This window comes from Puma concolor, chromosome A1 (genome assembly GCF_028749965.1).
Source record: "Puma concolor isolate L17-30 chromosome A1, mPumCon1.1.hap2, whole genome shotgun sequence".
Classification (NCBI taxonomy): Eukaryota; Metazoa; Chordata; class Mammalia; order Carnivora; family Felidae; genus Puma; species Puma concolor.
The window spans coordinates 155,539,971-155,563,923 of record NC_141667.1 but is presented as its reverse complement, the minus strand read 5'-3'; the positions used below and the strand labels follow the sequence as shown (position 1 = coordinate 155,563,923).

Here is a 23,953-nt window from a genome sequence, read left to right as displayed (position 1 = left end):
GACTTAGGGTCGATTGGAATTTCAATGGATTGTACCCCCAACCACTTCGGGATAACCCATTTCTTTGAGTGTTTCAGAGAAGAGTCAGCAAAACTGTTCACAAGGCCTTTCTTGAGAATTTTCTTGAGTAGATAATAATATAGTATGTTTCTTGACATTACCAAATTTATTTAAACAAGTATATTTTCAATAGCTATTTATTAAACATTTGACCAAACGTGAGTATAGGGCCATAGTTATATGTGGCTTTATAACTGGTTTGTAGAATAACTTAGAAATCATCAAGTTTATGCAAAAAACAACCTTATTTAATCTCACTGTTAACGTTTCAAATAAATTTCCCAGAATTATTTTTTCATGTCTATTTTGAGTATTAAATTGTTCAGGCCATGCAATGGCCCATTTCCCTTCTGCCTCAGGTCTCCTACCTTCTCTCACCTCCCATGAAACTTGTGGTTCCTCCAGGAAAGAGAACTGAAGGTGGAGTGGAGTGGGAGTTTGTGTAAAGGAAGGAGAAAAACTTGTCTCACATGAGGGTAGTCTGCGTGCTTAGATGTTCAAATTATCACTTTCTTTTGGAGAGGATTTTGGCAGATTCCTTAAGGTTCTCCCTGTCAATTCCAACACGAACGATAGCCTTTCATGGGAGAGGAGTACTTAATAACTCTCTTAGGAAGTGTTCCCTCCACATCACTCTCTTGAGGTCACATAGAGCCTAACTGAAAGTCTCATGCCAAATATATTTCTAGGCATCTCCAGGACAAGATTCTTCACCTTGCCTCACTTGGCCCAGAGTTGCATGGCCAAAGACATGAGATTCAATTCAATATAGTATTAAGGGAATATAAGAAATTAATTTTGACATAAGTGTTTCTCCAAAAATTAGGTGTTATGTGATCTTTAAACCCTAGATCAGGAAATAAAACATTAGGTCTGTTTCCTAGCTAATATTTTCTTTCATACATAATCTAGAAAAACAAGGAGCAAAACAATTTGACAAAGAAAAATATAAATACAAATAATTTTTTCCACTCAACAGATATTTGTGGACTGGCCGCCCTTAGCTCCGCATGGATCAGGCTCCCTCAGTAAAGGAGGACACATAGCTCTGACCTGTCACATGCACAGATCACCATGAAAAACAATAATGAGAGAATGCATGGCTGTGAGATACCATAGACTACTCATATCCCTCTCTCAACTAGTGAGGGTTCACCAGGTTCCCACAGGAAAAACAGAGTTAATTAGGAAATGATTACAGAAATAAAATATTTCAGGAATAGAGAAAAACAAGTACAAAGGTACAGAGACCAAATTACCATAAAAAATTCTCCTAAAAACAAGGCCAAGAATAAAGAAAAATCAAAACAAAAATATGCATATGGTATATCAAAGCTTATGCATATCATATTTTTAAAATTGTATATATCATATAGAAAAATGCAAAGTCTTTAAAAGTGCCCAATATTGATGGTGATATATTTGATTGGCATCCTATTGTATAAAATAGAATTAGCATTAATTGTTATTTAATAATATAGATTCAGATATTAGAAGAAACCAATATGAAGATCAAAATTCAGGTATTAATTTGTATTTAAGAAGTAATAGTAGAAAAATCATAAAGGAATATCTGAACACCTTATTGAGACTGTAAAAAACAAAACAATAAACAGGAGAAAGATTTCAACAAAGATACCACAGTGTGACGCTTTTAAAATGCAAATCATTTATAGAACTTATAATTTATAATGTTACAAAATACAAAATAGTTTCAACTTATGACTAATCATATATAGAGAAACCACTTAAAAGAAAGACCGTTTAAAAAATAGTTTATGATATGGAATCAATTGCTAAATTTTAGTTGACCAATATACTTTTCTATGATGTCTGCCACTAAAATTTAAACAAATACTACTCACCTTTCTGTTCACGTAAGAGCTCTGTGTAAAAACAAATATATAATAAAGAATTCAACAAAGTATATATGGAAGAATTTCTAAAGAAACAGACTTTACTCAAATCTTTCAACATCTGACTTGGTAAAATATTAGTCAAGTAGGTGAAAATTAAAAGCTACAGAAGAAAAAAACAAAAAATAAAAAAGAAGGCATTGTGTACATTATCTCAAATAGATAATTTCTAAGAGACTGCATAGTATCATGAAATATGCTCATAACTCCATCATCTACGGTCTCCTTTCTCCAAGAACTAAGTCAGTCCATTCTGTTCCATCTGCTGATTGTGTGGATGTCACCCTAGAATATTTCCCAAGCAAAGTTCATCCAGATTACACATGGGGTTTGAACTACAAGAGACTGGGACAAGATCAGTGAGCCTTTGGGAGAAGAATATATCCAGAGCCAGAAACAACCTGAAACAGCTAATTAGTCTTTATTGCTCATCCCAAGAAGAAATCCTGGGCATTGAAAGACATAATTTTCCTCTAATGCTTCATCTAGGAGCATAGTCTGATGATAATACAAACAGCAATTTCTACTTTGGAAACTGGTGTGTGGTACATGAGGAAAATTTTTTAAATTTTAGTGGGTCAGAATAGGTAAGAAATAATCCTCAAGACATGAGGAAATTTTGAAAATGCAGAAGAGAAAAAAAAATGTTCTCCAAGTACATTTTACACAAGCTTCCTTTTCTCAATTCCAGTGAAAGTGGGTTAGCAAGTAAAACATGCACTTCAAACAACAAAAAGTGAGAATAGCTAACATTAGTAGAGATTTGGATAGTAGACAAGGCTGTGCTGTGCATTGAAATGTAGCACCCTGTACCTTTTCAGTATATCTGGTAGATTTAACTGCAGACCTTCCTTTAGTATTTTCCTCAAGTATTACCCAGTTTCTCCTCTCTGTAGAATCAAAGCAACATTTGCAAACTTCAAGGGATTAGACACAGCATGACCTAACAGAGCTCATGGACACTCGAACAACCTAATTAAGAAAAAATGAGGGGCGCCTGGGTGTCTCAGTCGGTTGAGCATCCAACTTCGGCTCAGGTCATGATCTCGCGGTTTGGGAGTTCGAGCCCCGTGTCAGGCCTTGTGCTGACGGCATGGAGCCTGGAACCTGCTTCAGATTCTGTGTCTCCTCCTCTCTCTGCCTCTCACCTGCTCATGCTCTGCCTCTCTCTGTCTCTCAATAATAAAAACCTTTAATTTTTTTTTTAAAAAAGAAAAAAATGAAAGGAAATGCACAATCCCAAATTCCAGAGTGGTATGTATATACTTATATCTTTACCAAGTGTTTTTCTCTTAAAACTTTCCTTCAAAAAAGGCCTGACTTTTTATACTGTGATCAATATGATATACACAAGGAAGTAATGAATGACTTACCATATTCTTTCCGGAGTTTACCTTTAAGAGGAAATACACAAATTAGTTAGAGTGAAACTAAAAATTCTGAGAGTTCACTGCTCTGTGAAGATGATGCGGTTTATTAGAGATGGAGGTTGGAAACTATATTTTGTATCTGTGAGCCATGTGTTGTGCAGCTGGATAACAAGTAAATACAAGTTTCATCCTCATAGAGCTTATTCACAGAGTTTTGAGAACCTGTACTATGATTCAGAGAGGTCTGAGCCATGACCCTCTAACACTGCCCAGGATGATATTCTCTCGAGAATAGTGGACCTGTTTGATATTTAGTAGTTCTGAGCTGTCTTACATTAAAATATCCCCAAAGGACAACACTGTAACAAGTATTGCCAAATGCTTTTAAAATTTTTCAAACTGTTTGAATAAATCTCTTTCTGACACTATTAACTACATTTATGACGGTTGGAGGAGGTCATTCAAAGAGAATGAGAGTAAAGTATGTATCTCCAAAATCATATCTCTATGCTTAGGAGAGTGCAAAATGTTATTATCTTAAACCCTTGTTCACACAGCAAGATTTTTTTTTTAACTGAAGCATAATTGACCGGATATACTTTATTAGTTTCCACTACCAAAAGGTAGTGATTGAATATTTGTGTTTTATGAAATCATGAGCAAATTGAGTCTAGTTATAATTGACCACCATACAAGTATAATAGAATAGTATTGACTATATTCCCTGTGCTGTACATTATATACCCATTTTTATTTTATTTTTTACTTCTTTTTTTTAATATGAAATTTATTGTCAAATTGGTTTCCATACAACACCCAGTGGTCATCCCAACAGGTACCCTCCTCAATACCCATCACTCAACCTCCTCTCCCTCCTACCCCCCATCAAACCCTCAGTTTGTTCTCAGTTTTTAAATCTCTTATGTTTTGGGTCCCTCCTTCTCTAACTTTTTTTTTTCCTTCCCCTCCCCCATGCTAAGTGAAATAAGTCATACAGAGAAAGACAGATACCATATGTTTTCACTCTTATGTGGACCCTGAGAAACTATACCCGTTTTCTAAATATATTTTGTTACTGAAAGATAGCACCTGTTATTTCCCTTTACTCATTTCATTTATTCCCCCACCAATATCCTCTATAACAACCATCAGTTATTCTCTACATCTAAAACCACAGTTTGTTTTGTTCTGTTCCTTAGTTTGTTTTAATTTTTATTTGTATTAAAAAATAATGTTTATTTACTTTTGAGAGAGAGAGAGAGAGCACAAGTGTGGGCGGGGAGGAGAAAGAGAGGGAGATACAGAATCCAAAGAAGACTCCAGGCTCTGAGATGTCAGCACAGAACTCAAACTAGGGCTTGGACTCACAAACCACGAGATTATGACCTGAGCAGAAGTCAGACGTTCAATCAACTGAGCCACCCAGGTGTCTCTGTTTTGATTTTTAGATTCCACATGCAAAAGAAATCATATGGTATTTGGCTTTCTTCATCTGAACTATTTCACTTAGCATAGTACTATCTAGGTACATCCATATTGTCTCAAATGGCAATATCTCATTCTTTCTTAATTCATTTTTATGGCTAAGTAATATTCCATTATATAGATATAAACATATATATATATACACACACTATGTTTTATTTATCCATTCAACAATCATTGGACATTTATGTTTCTTCCATATCTTGGCTATGTAAGTAATGCTGTAATAAACTTAGAAATGCTTTTTAAACTTGTGTTTTTAATTTTTAGATAATTACTTTGTACTGAAATTACTGGATAATGTGATAATTCAATTTTATTTATTTTTAATATCCTCAAACAGTTTTCAATAATGGCTGCACCAATTTATATTCCCACCAACAGTTCACATTATCCCTTTCCACATATTTACAATTTGTTGTTTCCTGTCCTTTTGATATTAGTCATGGTGATAGATGTGAGATTATATATTACTGTGGCTTTGATATACATTTTCCTAATGGTTAGTGATGTTTAGCATATTTTCCTGTAACCATTGTATATCTGTACGTCTTTTTTGAAAATTCCAGTCAGATCTTTGCCCATTTTTAAATTGGGTTGCTTGAGTTTTTCATATTGAATTGTATGAGTTTGTTATGTATTTTCATAGTGAATCCCTTATTAGATACATAATTTGAAAGTATCTATTCCCATTAAGTGGGTTGTGTTTTCATTTTGTTAATAGTTACATTGGCTGTGAAAAAAAATTGTTTGATATGGTCCTAATAGTTTGTTTTTGTTTTTGCTGTCCTTGCCTGAGGAACCAGATTCAAGTAAATATTGCTCAAACTTTTGTCAAAGAACTCACTGTTTATGTTTTCTTCTAAGACTTTTATGGTTTAGATATTACATTTATGTCTTTCCACCCGTTATCAATTTACTTTTGTTTATGGTGTGAAAGTGGTCAAATTTCATTCTTTTGCAAGTATCTTTTTAGTTTTCTCAACATCATTTATTGAATGGATAGTTTCCCCATTGTATATTCTTGCCTCTTTTGTCACTGAATAATTGTCCATATAAGTGAGGACTTATTTGGGGGCTATTCTGTTGTGCTCATGTATCTATTTATCCACATTTGTGCCAATAAAGTACTGTTCTCATTATTATAGCTTTGCAGTACATTATGGTACCCAGAAGGGTGATACCATGAGCTTTTCCTTCCTTTTCAAGGTTTCCTGCTTCAGAGCTAAGATGATTGCATAGTAGGAGAACTTTAGGCTTTTCTCATTACTTAAACAAAACTAGATGGCTGTCAAATCATTCTGAATACCTATGAAATTGACCTGAAGACTGACAGAACAACTTCACAACTAGAGGGAGAGAAAAGGCGACATTGAGGAAAGTAGGAAATGCAAAGACATGGTTTGGGGGAGACATGGATCCTGGGCACTGTGGAAGGGAGGGACCCCTGGTTGCAGAGAAAGACAAGAGAGAGAGAGAGAGACAGAGACAAAGACAGAGACAGAGACAGAGACAGAGAGAGAGAGAGAGAATTATGCAGGGAAATGCACAAGGAGGACACTTCCTCAAAGCCATTGACTGGGAATGACAAAGGAGCTTATTTCCTAGAATTTTTTTTATCCAATAGGGCTTAAAGCCTGGAGTTTTTAACATCAGGAGGCTTAACTGGGATACAGAACAAAAAGTACTGTCCTACTCCTGTGGAGAAGGCAGGCAAACACCACAAGGGCAGGTGGCTTGGCTGGAGGAATGCTTGGGGAACACAGGTAGGGATTGTTATTCTTCTTGGAGCACTTGAGTGGCAGGTGGCATTCATAGGGACCCCTCTACAGGGACAAAAGTTTCAGAATGTTCCACTTCCCTCCCACACCATTGATAATAATTACAAAGCCTTCTGTCAAAGGCAGCTCAACCCTGACACTGTCTTCCTAGCCTGTGATTGCCCTTATCAGCAAAACCTGCATCAGTCTCAGTGAGATGAGACCCTCTTCCAGAAGACCAGTGCAGCCCCTGCCCAAACCATGTCCCTAAAGTCTGTTGTTTTCAAAGTTGGGAGCCTTTACTGGAATGGACCCTGCAATGCTCATTGCTAGAAGACAGGCAAACTACCTAGGGACAGACAGCATGGAAATGGGAATCTGAAAAACACAGGGAACACACAGAGGGGAGATTATTCACTCTTCAGTGAATGCTTCTCTGAGAGCAGCAGACACAAGAACCCCTCACTGGAAACAAAGGAGTTGGTTGGTGATATCTGTCTCCCTCACCACTCAGTATAAACACAGAACAACCTTTAGTAAATACACAGCGCTGAGACTGGCTGCCTACCTTGCTTACACCAAGTCTCACACCCCTGTGCTCTGCCAATATTTCCATTTCCCTGTCAAGTGTGCCTCAGTCCCAGCAAGGCAGGTTCCTTCCTCAGTGGACCGACAGAAATTCTGTCCACACCATGTCTCCCAACCACAGTGTCCTGCAAGGCTTCAGTTCTACTGGAAGTCACATCAGCTATCATATAATAAGCAGACCAGAGCATACCTAGTTAAAATTTGCCACACTCTGGCAAACAAAAACTCAAAAAGTAGGGATTGAGGGAACATACATAAAAAAATAATGGCCATATATGAAAGACCCATAGTTAACATCATCTCACTAGAGAAAAATTGAAAGATTTTCATCTACAGTCAGGAACAAAACAGGGATATCCATTCTCATCACTGTTATTTGACACTGAAATTACAAGCCTCAGCAATCAGACAGTTAAAGAAATAAAAAGCATCCAAATAGATAGGGAAAAAGTCAGTCTTTCACTACTTGCAGATTAAATGATATAGACAACCCAAAAGACTCCATCAAAAAATTCCTAGAAATGATACAGGAATCCAATAAAACCACAGGATACACAATCAATGTACAGAAATCTTGTACAGAAGTACAATGTATAGAAATGTGCAGAAATGTTGAATTCCTAATTCATCAACGATGAAGCAGCAGAAAAAGAAACTAAAGAATTGATCCGATTTATAATTGCACCAACAACCATAAGATACCTAGGAATAAACCTAACCAGAGAGGTGAATGATTTGTAATCTAAAAACTACAAAATGCTGATGAAAGATATTGAAGAAGACACAAGGAAATGGGAAAAAATTCTATGCTTATGTTTACAACGAATCCATACTGTTAAAATGCCTCAGCATTTTAGAATACATAAGCATTCTATGTTGTAAAAAGATGTTGAGAATGGACATACTTGTCATGTTCTGAACGTGGAGGAAAAGTTTTCAGCTTTTCACCATTAAGTATAATGTTAGCTGTGGGTTCTCAAGTAATCAATCTAAACTTACTGCTAAAGGAGCTAGAAAGGGAAAGGACAACCAAAAATGCTACTGAAAATGAAGATTAGAGCAGAGGTAAATGAAATAGAGACAAAGTTGAAAATATAAATAAAACCAAGAGCTGTTTCTTTGAAAAGTTAGACAAAATTGGTAAATTTATAGCCAGGTTTATCAAGAAAAAAAAAAGAGAGGACACAATAAATAAAAATCAGATAATGGAAAAAAAAAACACAGCAGGTTTGCAAAGATTATAAGAGAATATTATTTAAAAAAATGTCAACAAATTGGACAAACTAGAAAAAAATAGGTAAATTCCTAGAAAGATACCAAGTTCCAAAACTCGATCAGGAAAAATAGAAAATTTGAAAAGCCACTTAATAATAATAAAATTAATAATTAATAAACTTTTAACAAACAGGAGTCCAGGACTAATGGTGTCACTGGTAAGTTCTACCAAACATCTAAAGAAGCATTAATACCTATTCTTCTGAAACTATATTAAAAAATAGAATATGGAAGAAAGCATTCAAATTCTTTCTATGAGGTCAGCATTACCCTGAGACCAAACCAAAGGTACAGAAAAACAGAACAAAATGAAATACTAAAAATAAACAAAAACAAACAAAAAACAAAAATACAACTACAGGCTAGTATCTATGATGAACATGCATGAAAATTGCCAAAAAAAATATTAGCAAAGCCAAATTCAACAATACATTAAAAAAAATCACTAACCATGATCAAGTAGTAATTATTTCAGGGATGCAAGCATGTTTTCACCATTCACATACCAGTCAATGTGATTAATGTCATTAATAAGAGAAAGGATAAAAAACATATGATCATCTCACTAGAGGAAGAAAAAGCATTTGTCAAATTACGACATTCCTTCCTGATAAAAACTCTCAACAAAGTGGATTTAGAGGGAAAATATCTCAACATAATAATGGTGATATATAAAAAATTCAATCTAACATCATACAATAGTGAAAAACTGAAATCTTTCCCTCTAAGTTTTGAATATGACAGGGATATTCAGTCTCACCACTTTTATTCCTCATAGTAGTGCTGAAAATCCTAGCTGCCACAATTAGACAATAATAATAATAATAATAATAATAATAATATATTCAAATTGCAATGACACAAGCAAATGGAAAAATGTATTATGCTTGCTTTTTAGAATAATTTATATATTTAAAATGTCCATCCTACCTAAAGCAACCTAAAGTTTCAGTACAAATCCAACAAAATGCCAACAACATCTTTTAAGATAACTTGAACAAATAATCCTAAAACTTTTATGGAATCACAGAAAAAAAAAACTTGTATAACTAAAGAAATCTTGATTTCAGAACAAAGATAATGGAATCACAATGGCAGATTTAATGATAGACTACAAACTGCAGTAATCAAGGCAGTATAGTACTAACACAAAAATAGACACATAGATCAATAGGATACAGAGCACAGAAATAAGCCCACATGTATATAGTCAACCTATGACAGAAGATGCAAGAATATATCATGAGAAAACAAGGTTTTTCAACAAGTGGTGTTGAGAAAACTGCACAGGTATATGTGAAAGAATGAAACTGGACCACTTTCTTACACAATACACAAAAATACAATAAATATGGATTGATGATCTAAATGTGAGACCTGAAGTCATAAAGCTTCTAAAAGAAAACAGAGGCAGTAATCTCTTCGTCATTAGTTTAGCATCATATTTATGAACATATTGCCCCAGGAAAGGAAAAATAAAAGCAAAAATAAAGTACTGGGACAACACTAAGGTAAAAATTCTTCAACAGAAAAGGAAGTCATCAACAAAATATAAAGGCAAATCCTTGAATGAGAGAAGTTTGCAAATAATATATCCAAGAAGAGGTTAATATCCAAATATGTAAAGAATTTATACACAATGAACAATACCAAAAACAATCTGATTTAAAAATGGGCAGAGGACCTGAATAGACATTTTTTTCTAAAGAAAACAGATTGTCAACATATACTTGATAATATATTCAACATTAGTAATTATAAACAATTTACAAATCAAAACCACAATAAGATTATCACCTTACACTTGTTCGAATGGCTGGTTCCAAAAAGACAAGAAATAACATAAGATGACGAGGGGGTAGAGTAAAGGGAACTCTCAGACACTGTTGGTGGGAATGTAACCTGGTGGAGCCATTGGGGAAAACAGTATGGAGATTGTGCAAAAATTTAAAAATAGAAACACCATATGATCCATAAATCCACCACTGGGTATTTACCTCCCAAAATGAAAATGCTATTTTTTTTTAATTTGAGTTTCAAGTCTTTACTTAAATTCCAGTTAGTTGAAATACAGTGCAGTATTGGTTTCAGAAGTAGAATTTAGTCATTCACCAGTTCTATAGATACCCATTGCCCATCACAACCAGTGCCCTCATTAATACCCATCACGCATTTAACCCATTGGTCAGCCCACCTTCCCTCCAGCAACCCGCAGTTTGTTGTCTACTTAAGAATCAGTTTTATGGTTTGCCTCTCTCTCTTTTACCTTCATATGTTCATTTGTTTTGTTTCTTAAATTCCACATTTGAATGAAATCTTATGGTATGTGTCTTTCTCTGAATGACTCATTTCACCTTGCATGATAATCTCTAGCTACATCCATGACTTCCCAAATGGCAAGATTTCATTCTTTTTTTTTTATTGCTGAGTAATATTCCATTATACACACACACACACACACACACACACACACACACACACACATTACATTATACATTACATTACATATACATTATGTAAATGTATATTTTTTTCACATGTTCATTATTGATTCATCAGTTTATGGGAATTTGAGCCCTTTTTATTTTTGCAAATTTGCATAGTTTGGATATATTAGATAATGCTTCTAAACACAACAGATGCATGTACGCCTTTAAGTCAGTATTTTTTGTATCCTTTGGGTAAATATTTAGTAGTGCAATTGCTGGATCTTATGGTAGTTCTATTTTTAACTTTTTGAGGAATTTACATACTGTTTTCCAAGTGGATCAACCAGTTTGCATTCCCATCAACAGTGTAAGGGGGTTCCCCTTTCTGTGTATCCTTGCCAACATCTGTTTTTTCCTGTGTTGTTAATTCTGGCCCTTCTCACTGGTTTGAGGTGATATTTAATTTACTTTTGATTTGTGTTTCCTTATTGATGAGTGATATTGACCATCTTTTCTTGCTTCTCTTAGCCATTAACACCTTTTTTAGAAAAAAGTGTATATTCATATCATTTGACCATTTTTAACTGTATTATTTGTTGTTTTGATGTTGAGTTTTAAAAGTTCTTCATCTATTTTGGATAATAACCCTTTACCAGATATGTCAATTGTAAATATCTCCTCCTATTCCAAATGTCTCCTTTTAGTTTGATTGTTTTCTTCACTGTAGAGAGGCTTTATCTTGGTAAATTTCCAATAGTTTGTTTTTGCTTTTGTTTTCCTTGCCTCTGGAGAAACAGCTAGTAATGGCCAATGTGGAAGAGGTTACTGTTTTCTCCTCTAGGATTTCAATGATTTCCTCACTAACATTTATGCCTCTTACCCTCTTTTAATTTACTTTTGTGTATGGTATTCAGAGTGGTCCTTTTCCTTCTTTAGCCTCTTGCTTTCAAGTTTTCCCAACATCATTTGTACAAGAGACTGTCTTCTTCACATTGGATATTCTTTCCTGTTTTGTCAAAGATAAGTTGCCCATATAGTTGTGGGTCCATTTCTGGGTTTTCTATTCTTTTCCATTGATGTATGGGTCTGTTGTAGTGCCAGTATCATATTGTCTTGATCATTACAACTTTGTAATATAACTTGAAGTCTGGAATTATGATGTCTCCAGCTTTTCTTTTCATTTTCAAGGTTGTTTTTGCTATTCCAGGTCTTCTGCGGTTCCATAAATTCTTAGAAATATTCCATCTCTGAAAAATGCTGGTGTATTTTGTTAGGGTTTGCATTAAATATGGCAATTTTTTTGGTAGTATAGACATTTTGACAATTTTCTATATTCAGTATCATGTTGTCTGCAAATAGTGAGTATTTGACTTCTTTGTTGCCAATTTTGATACTTTATATGTCTTTTTGTCATCTGATATCTCAGGCTAGAATTTCCAGTAGTATTTTTAATAACTGCTGAGAGTGGGTATCACTGTCATGCTCCTGTATCATGGAGGAAAACCTCTTAGTTTTTCTCCATATCAGATGATATTAGCTGTGTGCCTTTTCCTTATGGCCTTTATGATGTTGCAGCATGTTCCCTCTATCTCTACTTTATTGAGGTTTATGTTTTTTTTTTAAATATTTGATGCTGTACTTTGTTAAATTCTTTTTCTGCATCCATTTAGAGGAATGTATTGTCCCTATTCTTTATTTTGTTAATGTGGTGTATCATGTTGATTGATTTTGCAAATATTGAACCACGCTTGCAGCCCAGGAATAAATCCCACTTGATCATGGTGAATAATTCTATTAATGTACCTTAGATTCAATTTTCTACTTGAGGGATATTGGCCTTTTTTTCCCTGTTTGTGGGATTTTTATCTGGTTTTGGAATCACAATAATGCTGGCCTCATAGAATGAGTTTGGAAGTTTTCTTTCCATTTCTATTTTTTGGAACATTTTTAGAAAAATAGGTATTAAGTCTTCTGTACATTTTTGTTGAAATTCACTTGTGAAGACTCTTGCCCTGAACTTTTTTGTTGGGGGATTTTTGATTAATGATTCCATTTTTATTGTTGGTGGTGGTTATTGGTCTGTTCAAGTTTTCAATTTCTTTCCATTTAACTTTGGTAGTTTATATGTTTCTAGGAGTTTGTACATTTATACCAAGTTGCCCAGTTTCTTGACATATGATGTTTCATGACATTCTCTTATAATTGTATTAATGTAGTGTTTGTTGTGATCTCTCCTCCTTTATTTGTGATTTTATTTATTGAGGTCCTTTCTCTTTCTTTTTGATAAATCTGGCTAGGAGTTTATAAATGTTATTAGTTTTTTCAACCAGATCCTTTTCCCATTCGCCTGTTCTTTTTTTCCTCATTATTTTCTCTATCATAAATTTCTGCTCTAATCCGTCTTAATTCTCTTATTCTGCTGGTTTGAGGCTTTGTTTGTTGTTGTTTACATATCTCTTTCAGGTGTAAGCTTAGTTTTTGTATTTGAGATTTTTCTTACTTCTTGAAGGAGGCCTCTATTACTCTATATTTCCCTTTTTCTACAGCTTATGCTTCATCCCAAAGGTCTTGGGCCATCTTGTTTTCATTATCATTTGTTTCTGTGTATTTTTTTTTTATTTCTTCTTTAATTCCCTGGTTGATCCATCCATTCCTGAGTAAGATGTCCTTTAACCTCCATGTATTTTTGATGTTTCCATTTTTTTTTCTTGTGGTCGATTTCAAATTTCATGACATTGTGGTCAGAAAACATATATGTTATGATCTGAAAGTTTTTTTGTACTTGTTGAGGCCTGATATGTGACAAAGTAGGTGATCTATTCTGGAAAATATCCTATGTGCACTTGGAAAAACATGGTAATCTGATAGTTTAGGAAGAAATGTTTTGACTATATATGTTAAGCCCATTTGGCTCAGGGTGTCATTCAAAGCTATTGTTTCCTTGTTGATGTTCTGCTCATATTATCTTTCCATTGCTGCAAGTGAATGTTAAATTCCTCTCCTATTATTTTATTATTACCAATTAGTTCCTTTATGTTTGTTATTAATTGTTTTATAAATTGCAGTGCTTTCCTTTTGGGTGCATAAATATTTGCAATTGTTAGATATTCTTGTTGGATAGCCTCCTTCATTATGATACAACGTCCTTCTTTATCTCATATTATAGTCTTCAGTTTAAAATGTAGTATGTCTGGGGGTGCCTGGGTGGCTCAGTCGGTTGGACATCCAACTTCAGCTCAGGTCACGATCTCATGGTTTGTGAGTTCCAGCCCCGCCTCAGGCTCTGCGCTGACAGCTCGGAGCCTGGAGCCTGCTTCGGATTCAATGTCTCTGTCTCTGTCTCTCTCTGCCCCTCCCCCGCTCATGCTCTGTCTGTCTGTCTCTCTCTCAAAAAATAAATAAATGTTAAAAAAATTTTTTTAAATGTAGTATGTCTGTTATAAATATTGCCAGTAAAGCTTTCTTTTGACATCTATTTGCATTGTAAATGTTTCTGCATCCCCTCACTTTCAGTTTGCTTGTGTCTTGAGGTCTAAAATGAGTCTGTTGTAGTCAGCATAAGTGTGTCTTTTTCTCTTACATATCCATTTGGACACACTGTTTTTTGATTAGATCATTTATTCAATTTACGGTGTATTTTTTTTTTCAGAATAATTATCGATATATCATAATCAATGGTCTTAGTGCTGTTGTAGTGATTGTTTTGTAATTATTTTGAGAGATACTCTCTGTGTCTTTCTAGTCTTCTTCCCATTGAAAGAGTCCCCTTTCATGATTCTTGCAGGACTGGTTGAGAGTACTCTATTTGTTTTTGTTTATCTGTGAAACTCTTTATCTCTCCTGTTCTGAATGATAGCCTTGCTGGATACCTTACTACTGACTGCAGATTTTTCCCATTCAGCACATTGAATATATCATGGAACCCTTTTCTGGCCTGCCAAGTGTCTGTGGAGAAAACTGCTGCTAACCTTATTGGTCTACCTTTATGAGTTAGTGACTTCTTTTGTCTTGTTGCTTTTAAGATTTTTTCTTTATCTTTATATTTTGCAAATTTAGACACAATATGTCTTGATTTTTACCTGCTTTTGTTCATTTTGATGGAAGTTATATGTGCGTCCTGAATTTGGAAGTCTATTTCCTTCCCCAGATTGGGAAGTATTCAACTATAATTGTCTCAGATAAACCATCTGCCACCTTTTCTCTCTCTTCTTCTGGGATTGTTATTGTAAGAATGTCATTACATTTAATGAAATCACTGATTGCATATGTCTACTTTCATGGTTCAAAATTTTCCTTCTCTCTTTTGATCACCTTCTTTATTTTCCATAAATCTATCCCCTTTGTCACCTCTTCCTTCCTCTGCTTCTTTCATTCTTGGAGTCATTGAATCCAGTCAGATTTGAATCTCCATTATTGCATGTTTCATTTCAGCATGATTGGTTTTAAGATCTTTTCTATTTGGGGTAATAGGCTCCCTGGTGTCTTCTATGCTTTTCTCAAGCATAGGTAGTATTCTTATAATTGTTGCTTCAAATTGCGAATCATGTATATTACCTATATCTGTTTCACATGGATCACTGGCTGTGACATTTTGTTGTACTTTTTTGGGGGAATGAGTTGGTCTGTCTTGAAATTTTGTCTAAGTCTCTTTTCTTCTGTGTTAGGTATGTCTGTTATGTTTTGTGCTCCTGAGAGTAATGGCTTTATGAAGAGCAGGTCAAATCATGTCCAGAGACCCATGCTTCAAAATGTATCTGTGGTGTGGCACTCTGCTGCTGTTATGCATGCTCTATTCCTCAAGTTAGTCCTCTTGAGTTTTTCCTGCAAGCTGTGGGGAATGTATGGACCTTGGCCACAAATTGTCAAATTTTAAACAGGTGTCCTCTAATCTACTTGTTAATAAGGATGTGAGTCTATTCCCCTTGTACTTCCCCTTATACATGAATCTTTGCAGAACTCTATGATTGGTAGAGGTGGTGCATAAGAAGGATTCTGCTGGTCCTCTGGAGGGGACCTGCTTTGCTAGTCCTTTGACACACTTGCCAGAGAAAAGTAGTACCAGTAGAATGCCGGGCAGTGGGGCTGGGTGTAAGCAACTGAAACAGCCAATGTTGTCACTGTGCTGTTTAATGAAGTTAGTTTATGCTGCAGGACAGAGGAGGAAAATTATCACTCCAGCTCCATTGTCCCCAGAATGGGTAGTTTCTGCTGTCTGCAGTCAGGGAAGCTCTCCCAGAAGAGTAGATAATTTCCCCTTTTGTGTGATAGTTTTTTTGAGACTGCTGTTTTTACACTGTTTCTGGTTTTCCTGCCTGACTGGAGAAGCACATTGTGCTTTGTTTCTATCCTGGCCAAGCCAGCTGAGTTTTAAAATCCAAACTTTAGGGACCTGGTGTGGTGGCAACATATATAATGTTACTTAGCTTTAAAAAAATAATGAGATCATGCTATTTTCCAAAACATGCATTGTTCAAGAGGGTATTATGATAAGTGAAATAAGTCAGACAGACATGTACCATATAATTTCACTCTATGTGGAATCCAAAAATTCAAAACAAAAAACAAAAACAAAACAAAACAAAAAACAAGGAAACAAGGAAACAAGGAAAAGGCAAACTGTTAAACACAAACAATAAATTGTTGCCACACAGGTGGTGGGTGTGGACAAGGGCACAATAAAAAGGATTAAGAATGCAAACATCTACTTATAAAATAAATAAGTCACAAAAATGAAATGTTCAACCTAAAGAATATAGTCAGTAATGGTATAATAGTGTATGGTGACAGATGGTGACTATACTTATTGTGGTGAATATTGAGCAAAGCATAGAAATGTCAAATAAATATGGTGTACACCTGAAAAATTCAATAATATAGGCTAAATTCAATTTAAAAAATACATTACAAAAAACAAAACAAAACAGTATTTTCTTTCTATATGGAAAGCTGTCTCCAGAGATGGCACTTGAACTTCTACTGTGTCTAAAATCTCCTACTTCCCAAGATACCTGTGTATATGATTAAGCCCAGAACTCACAATTCAAAATTCCTGCAATAGGAATAAGTACTACTTGTCTTCAATCTCTGACTACCCCAGATTCACATTATCTTTTCAGCTCCAGGGGCCTGTCTCCCCAAAGGCCTAGACTCATTCAGCTAGACTGTGTCCTGGGAATAGGACTAGGAATAATGTTCAATATCTACATCTTACAGTATTGCACTCATTATAACTAAATGCAAGTACATGCATCTGTCCCAGTCCAAAGTGACAAAGAGAGTGTAATTTCAGTTTTCAAAAGTGCTCTGGTCTTTCCTAATGATTCCACACTTTTCAGTACTTAATAACTTTTTTCATTGATATTGTGATTTCTTTAATTTTTTAATGTTTATTTATTTTTGAGAGAGAGAGAGAGAGAGAGGAGGCGCAAATAGAGAGGGAGACGCAGAATCCGAAGCAGGTTGCAGGCTCCAAGCTATCAGCACAGAGCTCGAGTTGGGGCTGGAAGTCATGAACCATGAGATCATAACCTGAGTCAAAGTCGAACTCATGAACCATGATATCATGACCTAAGCCGAAGTCGGATGCTCAAACAACTGAGCCACTCAGGCACCTCGATATTGTGATTTCTTAACCAAAGCAGAGGAATGCTACTTACCTTAGAAACAAGGCTTGGTTTACTCCTAGATATCTTACCACTTATTCTCAAATTGTAATACCAAAAGTTAAATGGCATCAATTTCCATGTAGCCTGGGAAGCTCCATGTCTTTTTCCTGGATTTGATCTGTTTCTTGTGCATTAATACTTTGTATTGTTTTAGCCCATCAGGTAATTATAAATAAAATTTAAATTCTAATGTTAATGGTTCTTAATAGTTTTGTAAATTATCAAGTAAATTTTGATACAGCCACATTCTTCATGGTGTGGCTCCTGGCTGCACAGCATTGGCATTTCTCATATGGGACCTTGTTAGAAATGACAATACTTGAGCTTAACGCAGAAATATTGAATCAAAAATTAAGGGATGTGTCCCAGAATTATGTGCTCTCCATGGCATTCTGATCGATTCTTGGTTTTGAGAACATTTACTTTAGCTGGTCCTTAGAAATAACTTAATGAACATAACAGTACATTGTTTCTGCCCTAGTTCTCTGAAACTGACAAATCACAGCTCCTCCTTAGGGATGTTGTCAGAACAATGTTCATATATATTAAACAGTTAAATAGCCCTTACTTAAGTTCTCATCCTGGGCTCTCTTTTTTTGACATGGATAAGATTAGTCCTATGGCAACTTGCCTTGCATACACAATTCCTGCAGTCTTTTCTTTGGATTCATGTTGGTCAGGCACAACTTGAATTTGTGACCCTGTCCTATAAACAAATGCTTGAACTGCTCTGAGTTAGAAGTAAACCAACTCACCATGCTTCTTCTTGAGTGAACCTACAAGGAAAAAGAAAAAGAAAAAGAAAAACAGACAAAAATGAATTTATTAGTAGAACTCATCTATGGTGTGGTTGAGCTTCTCTTTTGGCTCACAAGAGGATACTCTATTAATCCAATTTGACATTCAGGTTTTTAGAGAGTTTCCTTCCACTGTTTAAAAGCATCATGAAGTTTTGTGTGTGCGTGTGTGTGTGTACATATATACCTATATTTTAAACCTAAAATAGTAGAATACAGGATTAATAAAATGGGAAATAAAGGTAAAACTTTAAAAGACTTTATTTTTTTTACCATTTATTTATTTCTGAGAGACAGAGAGAGACAGAGCATGAGCAGAGAGAGAGGGAGACAGAATCCTAAGCAGGCTCCAGGCTCCGAGCTGTCAGCACAGAGTCCGATGCGGGCTCGAACTCACAAACGGCAAGATCATGACCTGAGCCTGAGTCGGATACTTAACCGAGCCACCCCGGCGCCCCTAAAAGACTTTAAATCAATAGCCTGGGGTTAATTATTTCTAACTGCAATGCAATCATTATAGAGAAAAATACCTTATTATTTTAAATATTGTGAATATATATATACATATATACACACACACACCATATGTAAATTATATAAATATATAAGAATATATGTAGAATAGATAGGAAGATAGATAGATGATAGATAAATATAATTATAAGATACCATCTGACTTCTTAATTATTATTAAGTGTATAATCTTTGGCAGTAGTACATTCCACTGTTGTGCAAATATCACCACTATTTCTGAAATATTTTTATCACCCTGCACGGAATATCTATATTAATCAGTAACTTCCCACTGTCTCAAACCTCCAACTCCCTTTAACTCTATGTCTGTTTCTATAAAATCTGATTAGTCTAGCTATTTAATATCAGTTAATCATGCAATATTTCCCTTTTTGTGTCAGGCTTATTTTACTTGGTATAATGTTTTCAAGGCTCATTCGTGTTGGACTATACATCACAATATCATCCCTTGCTATGAATAATGAATAATATTTCACTATTTTATGTAATATAATTTGCCCATTCATGTAATGATGAACATTTGTGTCGTTTCTATATTTTGGCTGCTATACATAATGCCACGATGAACATTGGCATAAAGAAACTCTTCAACTCCTTGTCTTTAATTATTTGGAGGTATGTTACTAGGAATGGAATTGCTTGATCATATGGTAATTATATTTATAGTTTTTTTGAGGAACTGCCAAAAGTTTTCCACAATGGCTGCAGCATTTGAAATTCCCACCAGCAATGTCCAAAGGTTGTAATTTCTCCATATTCTCCCCAACACTTGTTATTTTCACTTTTAAAAATAATATAGCCCTCCTAAAAGGTGTGAAGTGGTATCTCATTGTGGTTTTGGTTTTCATTTCCCTAATGACTAATAGTGTTGAGCTTCTTTTCATGTACTTCTTTGCCATTTTATATCTTCTTTAGAAAAATATGTATTTTTTTTTCTATTTTCAAATTAGGGTTGTTTGTTTTGTTGTTGAATTTGTAAAGTTCTTTATGTGCTCTTGAGATAAAACCCTTATTTGATATATATTTTGCAAATATTTTCTCCCATTCGGTAATTTGTCTTTTATCTCTCTTGGTAATATCCTTTGATACAAAGTTGTTTTAAATGTCAATGAAGTTATGGGGCGCCTGGGTGGCGCAGTCGGTTAGGCGTCCGACTTCAGCCAGGTCACGATCTCGCGGTCCATGAGTTCGAGCCCCGCGTCGGGCTCTGGGCTGATGGCTCAGAGCCTGGAGCCTTTTTCCGATTCTGTGTCTCCCTCTCTCTCTGCCCCTCCCCCGTTCATGCTCTGTCTCTCTCTGTCCCAAAAATAAATAAAACGTTGAAAAAAGAAAAAAAAAATAAATGTCAATGAAGTTCTGAGCACCTTGCTGGCTTAGTCTGTGGAGCAGGCAGCTTGATTGTGCAGTTATATGTTTGAGCCCCACATTGGGTGTAGAGATTCCTTAAAAATAAAATCTCTAAAAAGTTAATTAAAGAAGTCAGTGAAGTTCAATTTATGTGTTTTGTTTCCCCCTTTGGTGTTTGTGCTTTTGGTGTCCTGTTTAAGAGTACAAGGTCATGACTTGCCCATGTTATTTATTCTATACTTTTTTATTAATCTTTATTTCACTGATATATTTTGAGTTAGTTTTTCTATATATATGAAGCAGAGATCCAACTTCATTCTTTTGCATGTGGAAATGCAGTTATTCCAGAAACACTTGTTAAAGGGACAATATTTACACATAGAATGGACTTTGAGCTTTTGTGAAAATTCAATTTGCAGTAAAGGTATAGGTTTACTTATAGACTCTCAATTCTATTTCATTGATACAGATATGATATACATGATAAAGAGATGAAAGATAGATAGATAGAAGTTATACAGATAGATAGGTATTTATTCAATAACCACACCTTTTTGATTACTGTAGCTTTGCAGTAAGTTTTGAAATGAGAAATTATGATCCCTCTAACTTTGTTCTTCAATTTCAAGATTTTTTTTGTTGTTGCTATCCATGGCCTCTTGTGATCCATAAAAATTTGTATACCAGTTTCCCCACTGTAAGAAGTGAGCTTGGAGTTTTGATAGTGATTGCATTAAGTCTGCTGATCACTTAAGTAATATTGGCATCTTAATCATACTAAATTTGCATTTTTATGAATTCGTGATTTCTTTCCATTTGAAGTCTTTAATATCTTTCATAAATGGTCTGTAGTTTTTAGTGTGCAATTTTTTACATCCTTGTTTAATTCATTTCTCCTTGCTTAATTTTTCTAGACACTATTGTAAACAGAACTGACTTTTTAATATATTTTTTTCTGATTTTTTCCAGGTCTATAAATATGTAACTAATTTTTGTGTGTTGATTTTCTACCCTATGAATTTGATAAATTGATTCGTTATTTCTATTAACTTTCTTGTGGGTTGTTTGATTTCAACATAGAGGATGATGTCATCTGTGAATAGATTTTGTTTCAATTTTTATTTTCCAATATGAATATCTTGTATGTATTTTTCTTTTCCTGTTGCTCTGGATAGAACTTTCAGTACAATGTGTTGAATAGACATGGTAAAACTGGCAAATTGTTCTTGTTCCTGACTTGAGGAAGAAAGCTTTCAGTTTTTCCCTTTTCATATAGTGCAAGCTTGTGGATTTTGAAAACCTTCCCTTTCTTATGTTGAGGTAATTTCCTTATATTTGTATATTTATTAATGCTTTTAATAAGAAAGAGTGATAGATTTTTTTTAAATGTCTTTTCTGTGTCACTTGAGATTATCATGTAGGCTTCTACCCTTTAATTCACTAATATGGCCAATTACATTATTTGGTTTCCTTATATTGAAACACTCTTGTATTCCCGGGAAAATTCCACTTGGTTATAGTGCATGAATCTTTTCATATGCTGTTTAAGATGCTTTTAGATTCAGTTTGGTTGCATTTTGTTAAATACTCTTAAGGATATTAGTCTGTATCCTTTTTTTTTTCTTTCTTTCTTTCTTTCTTTCTTTCTTTCTTTCTTTCTTTCTATCAATCAGGCTTTGGTATCAGGGTAATGCTTGCCTCATAAAATGATTTATGGAGAGTTCTGGACTCTTCTATTCCTTGGAAGTGCTGTGAAGCATGGTTTTTAATTCTTTAAATTTTTATATAATTCACCACTAAAGTCATATTGCCCTGAAAATTCTTATTTTGAAAGACTTATGTTTACGTATTCAATTTTGTTACTTTTTATAGGTCTGTTGTGATATGGTAGATTATTTTGAGTCAGTTTCGATAATTTTTGTGTTTCTAGAGATTTGTTCAATATGTCTTGATTATGCAATTTTTGGTAAGCAATTGTTCATAATATTCTCATTGTAACTCGGATTTATTCACAGATCCTAGTACTGTCCCCTTTCATTTATGCTTTGTTTGTGTTCTCTTTTCTTCTATTTTTCTTTCCAGTCTAGTCAAATGCTTTTAAACTTTTTTGACCTTATAAAAGGCACTATAAAGTGACACTTTATTTTTTTTCTAATCTATATTGTTTCCTTTTCTTCTCTCAGCTTTTCATTTAAATTGCTCTTTTTTTTTAATCTTCTACTTCCTCACGTCTAATTTTATTTACTAAGGATGTTAATTTAGAACTGTGTTGTTTACAACTATAGTTTTCTCTATGGCCACTTTCTTCACTGTATTCCGTAAACTTTGTTATGTTGTGTTCTATTTCACTTTCATTCATCTATATTTTCTAATTTCTATCATAATTTTTACTAAATTGTTTTGTATTGTTGAGTTTTTACGTATTTCTAAATTTTCCAAGTGACGTTTAAAAAGTCTAAATATGACTTCAAACTTTCAAAGTGGATTAAGGCATGCTTATTGAGTCACCGTCCAATTTACACTTGTAATGAAGATCAGTCACCCCAACCAACACTATAACTTTTTTCTGCCTGTTGGCTCAGACACATAAGGATTCCTATGTGGCCAGGTGGCATTCTCAACTTCCAGTTCGGTTGGAATTATTGTTGTATATCCCAATGGAACATTCCTCCCTCTGGAACAAAGTCTGCTAGGCCAACAGAACATAAAGTCATGGGAAAAAAATTAAAATTTTGTTTATGGTTCACTGTAGGTAACTGTGAATGATGCCACTCCATTGGCTCTGCTTTGATTTCAAGATTTGTGAATTAAGATAATCAGCACCATTGATTGAATGCTGATTCAGAGCAGACACATTCTTCAGGAGAAAGTTCTCCTGGTCCTGTGAATATTGCAACCTACTTGGTGTTCTACTTGAGCATTTAAAGTTTATTTACTACCTTTCCCTTCGTTGAGATATCACACTGTTCCATAATATTGATGACATGCTGATTGGACCTAGTGATAAATTGTAACAACTATTCTATACTTATCAGTAAAAAAGGGGGTGGAAACATTTCAGACTAAAATTCAGGGCTTGTCTAGAAACTTCTAAGGGTGCAGTGGTTTGGGACATGTTGAGATATTCTTTCCAAGGTACATGATAAGTTGTTGCATCTGGACCTTCCTACAACCAAGAATGAGGCACACCATTCATTGGGCAGCATTGGATTTGGTAGGCAATATTTTCCCCAGTTGGGTGTGTTATTTTCTCTCATTTACAGATTCAATAGTCTGCTCGTTTCGTGTGGGACCCTGAACTAGGTCTATATTATTGTGGAAGCTGTTTTGTCTCTACTCTGGTGAGACACAGTGACATTTTTGGTCTCCTAGAATTAGTGTAGGTTCAGATATAGTGTGTAGTCATCCCAAATTGTCTGTTTATTTCCCTTACTGCAATGTACATTTACTCTGGTAAAAGTCTTAGAACCCTTGGGGAAAGTCTGTGAGAAAGTTTGAGTATCAATTTTCAGTAATATGGTGGAGTTCATTCTCAAAGAAACACAAATTGCCATTACTTAAGGACTTTGATCTATAAATTGGCTCAAATCAGAAAATGATTGAATGACTGTGACTATGTTTATGATTTAAGTTAGGCTTCTGTTTACCTGACTTAGAACTTTTCTGCTTGTACAAATCAAGCAAAAATTTAGCAGACTTCCTATCTATTTTACTTCTAAGACCACCA

At 34.7% G+C, this 23,953-nt stretch overlaps 1 protein-coding gene across 1 annotated transcript in view; it reads right to left on the bottom strand.

The window, feature by feature from the left end:
* The window catches only part of LOC112856859 (butyrophilin subfamily 1 member A1-like), a 75,603-nt gene that overhangs the window by 10,257 nt on the left and 41,393 nt on the right, over positions 1 to 23,953 (bottom strand). Inside the window, exons 5-6 of the mRNA XM_025920160.1 lie at positions 18,304 to 18,324; positions 3,350 to 3,370 (exon numbers count right to left, since the gene is read on the bottom strand). Coding sequence (XP_025775945.1) covers positions 3,350 to 3,370; positions 18,304 to 18,324 — 42 coding nt within the window. The remainder of the gene's footprint in view (positions 1 to 3,349; positions 3,371 to 18,303; positions 18,325 to 23,953) is intronic.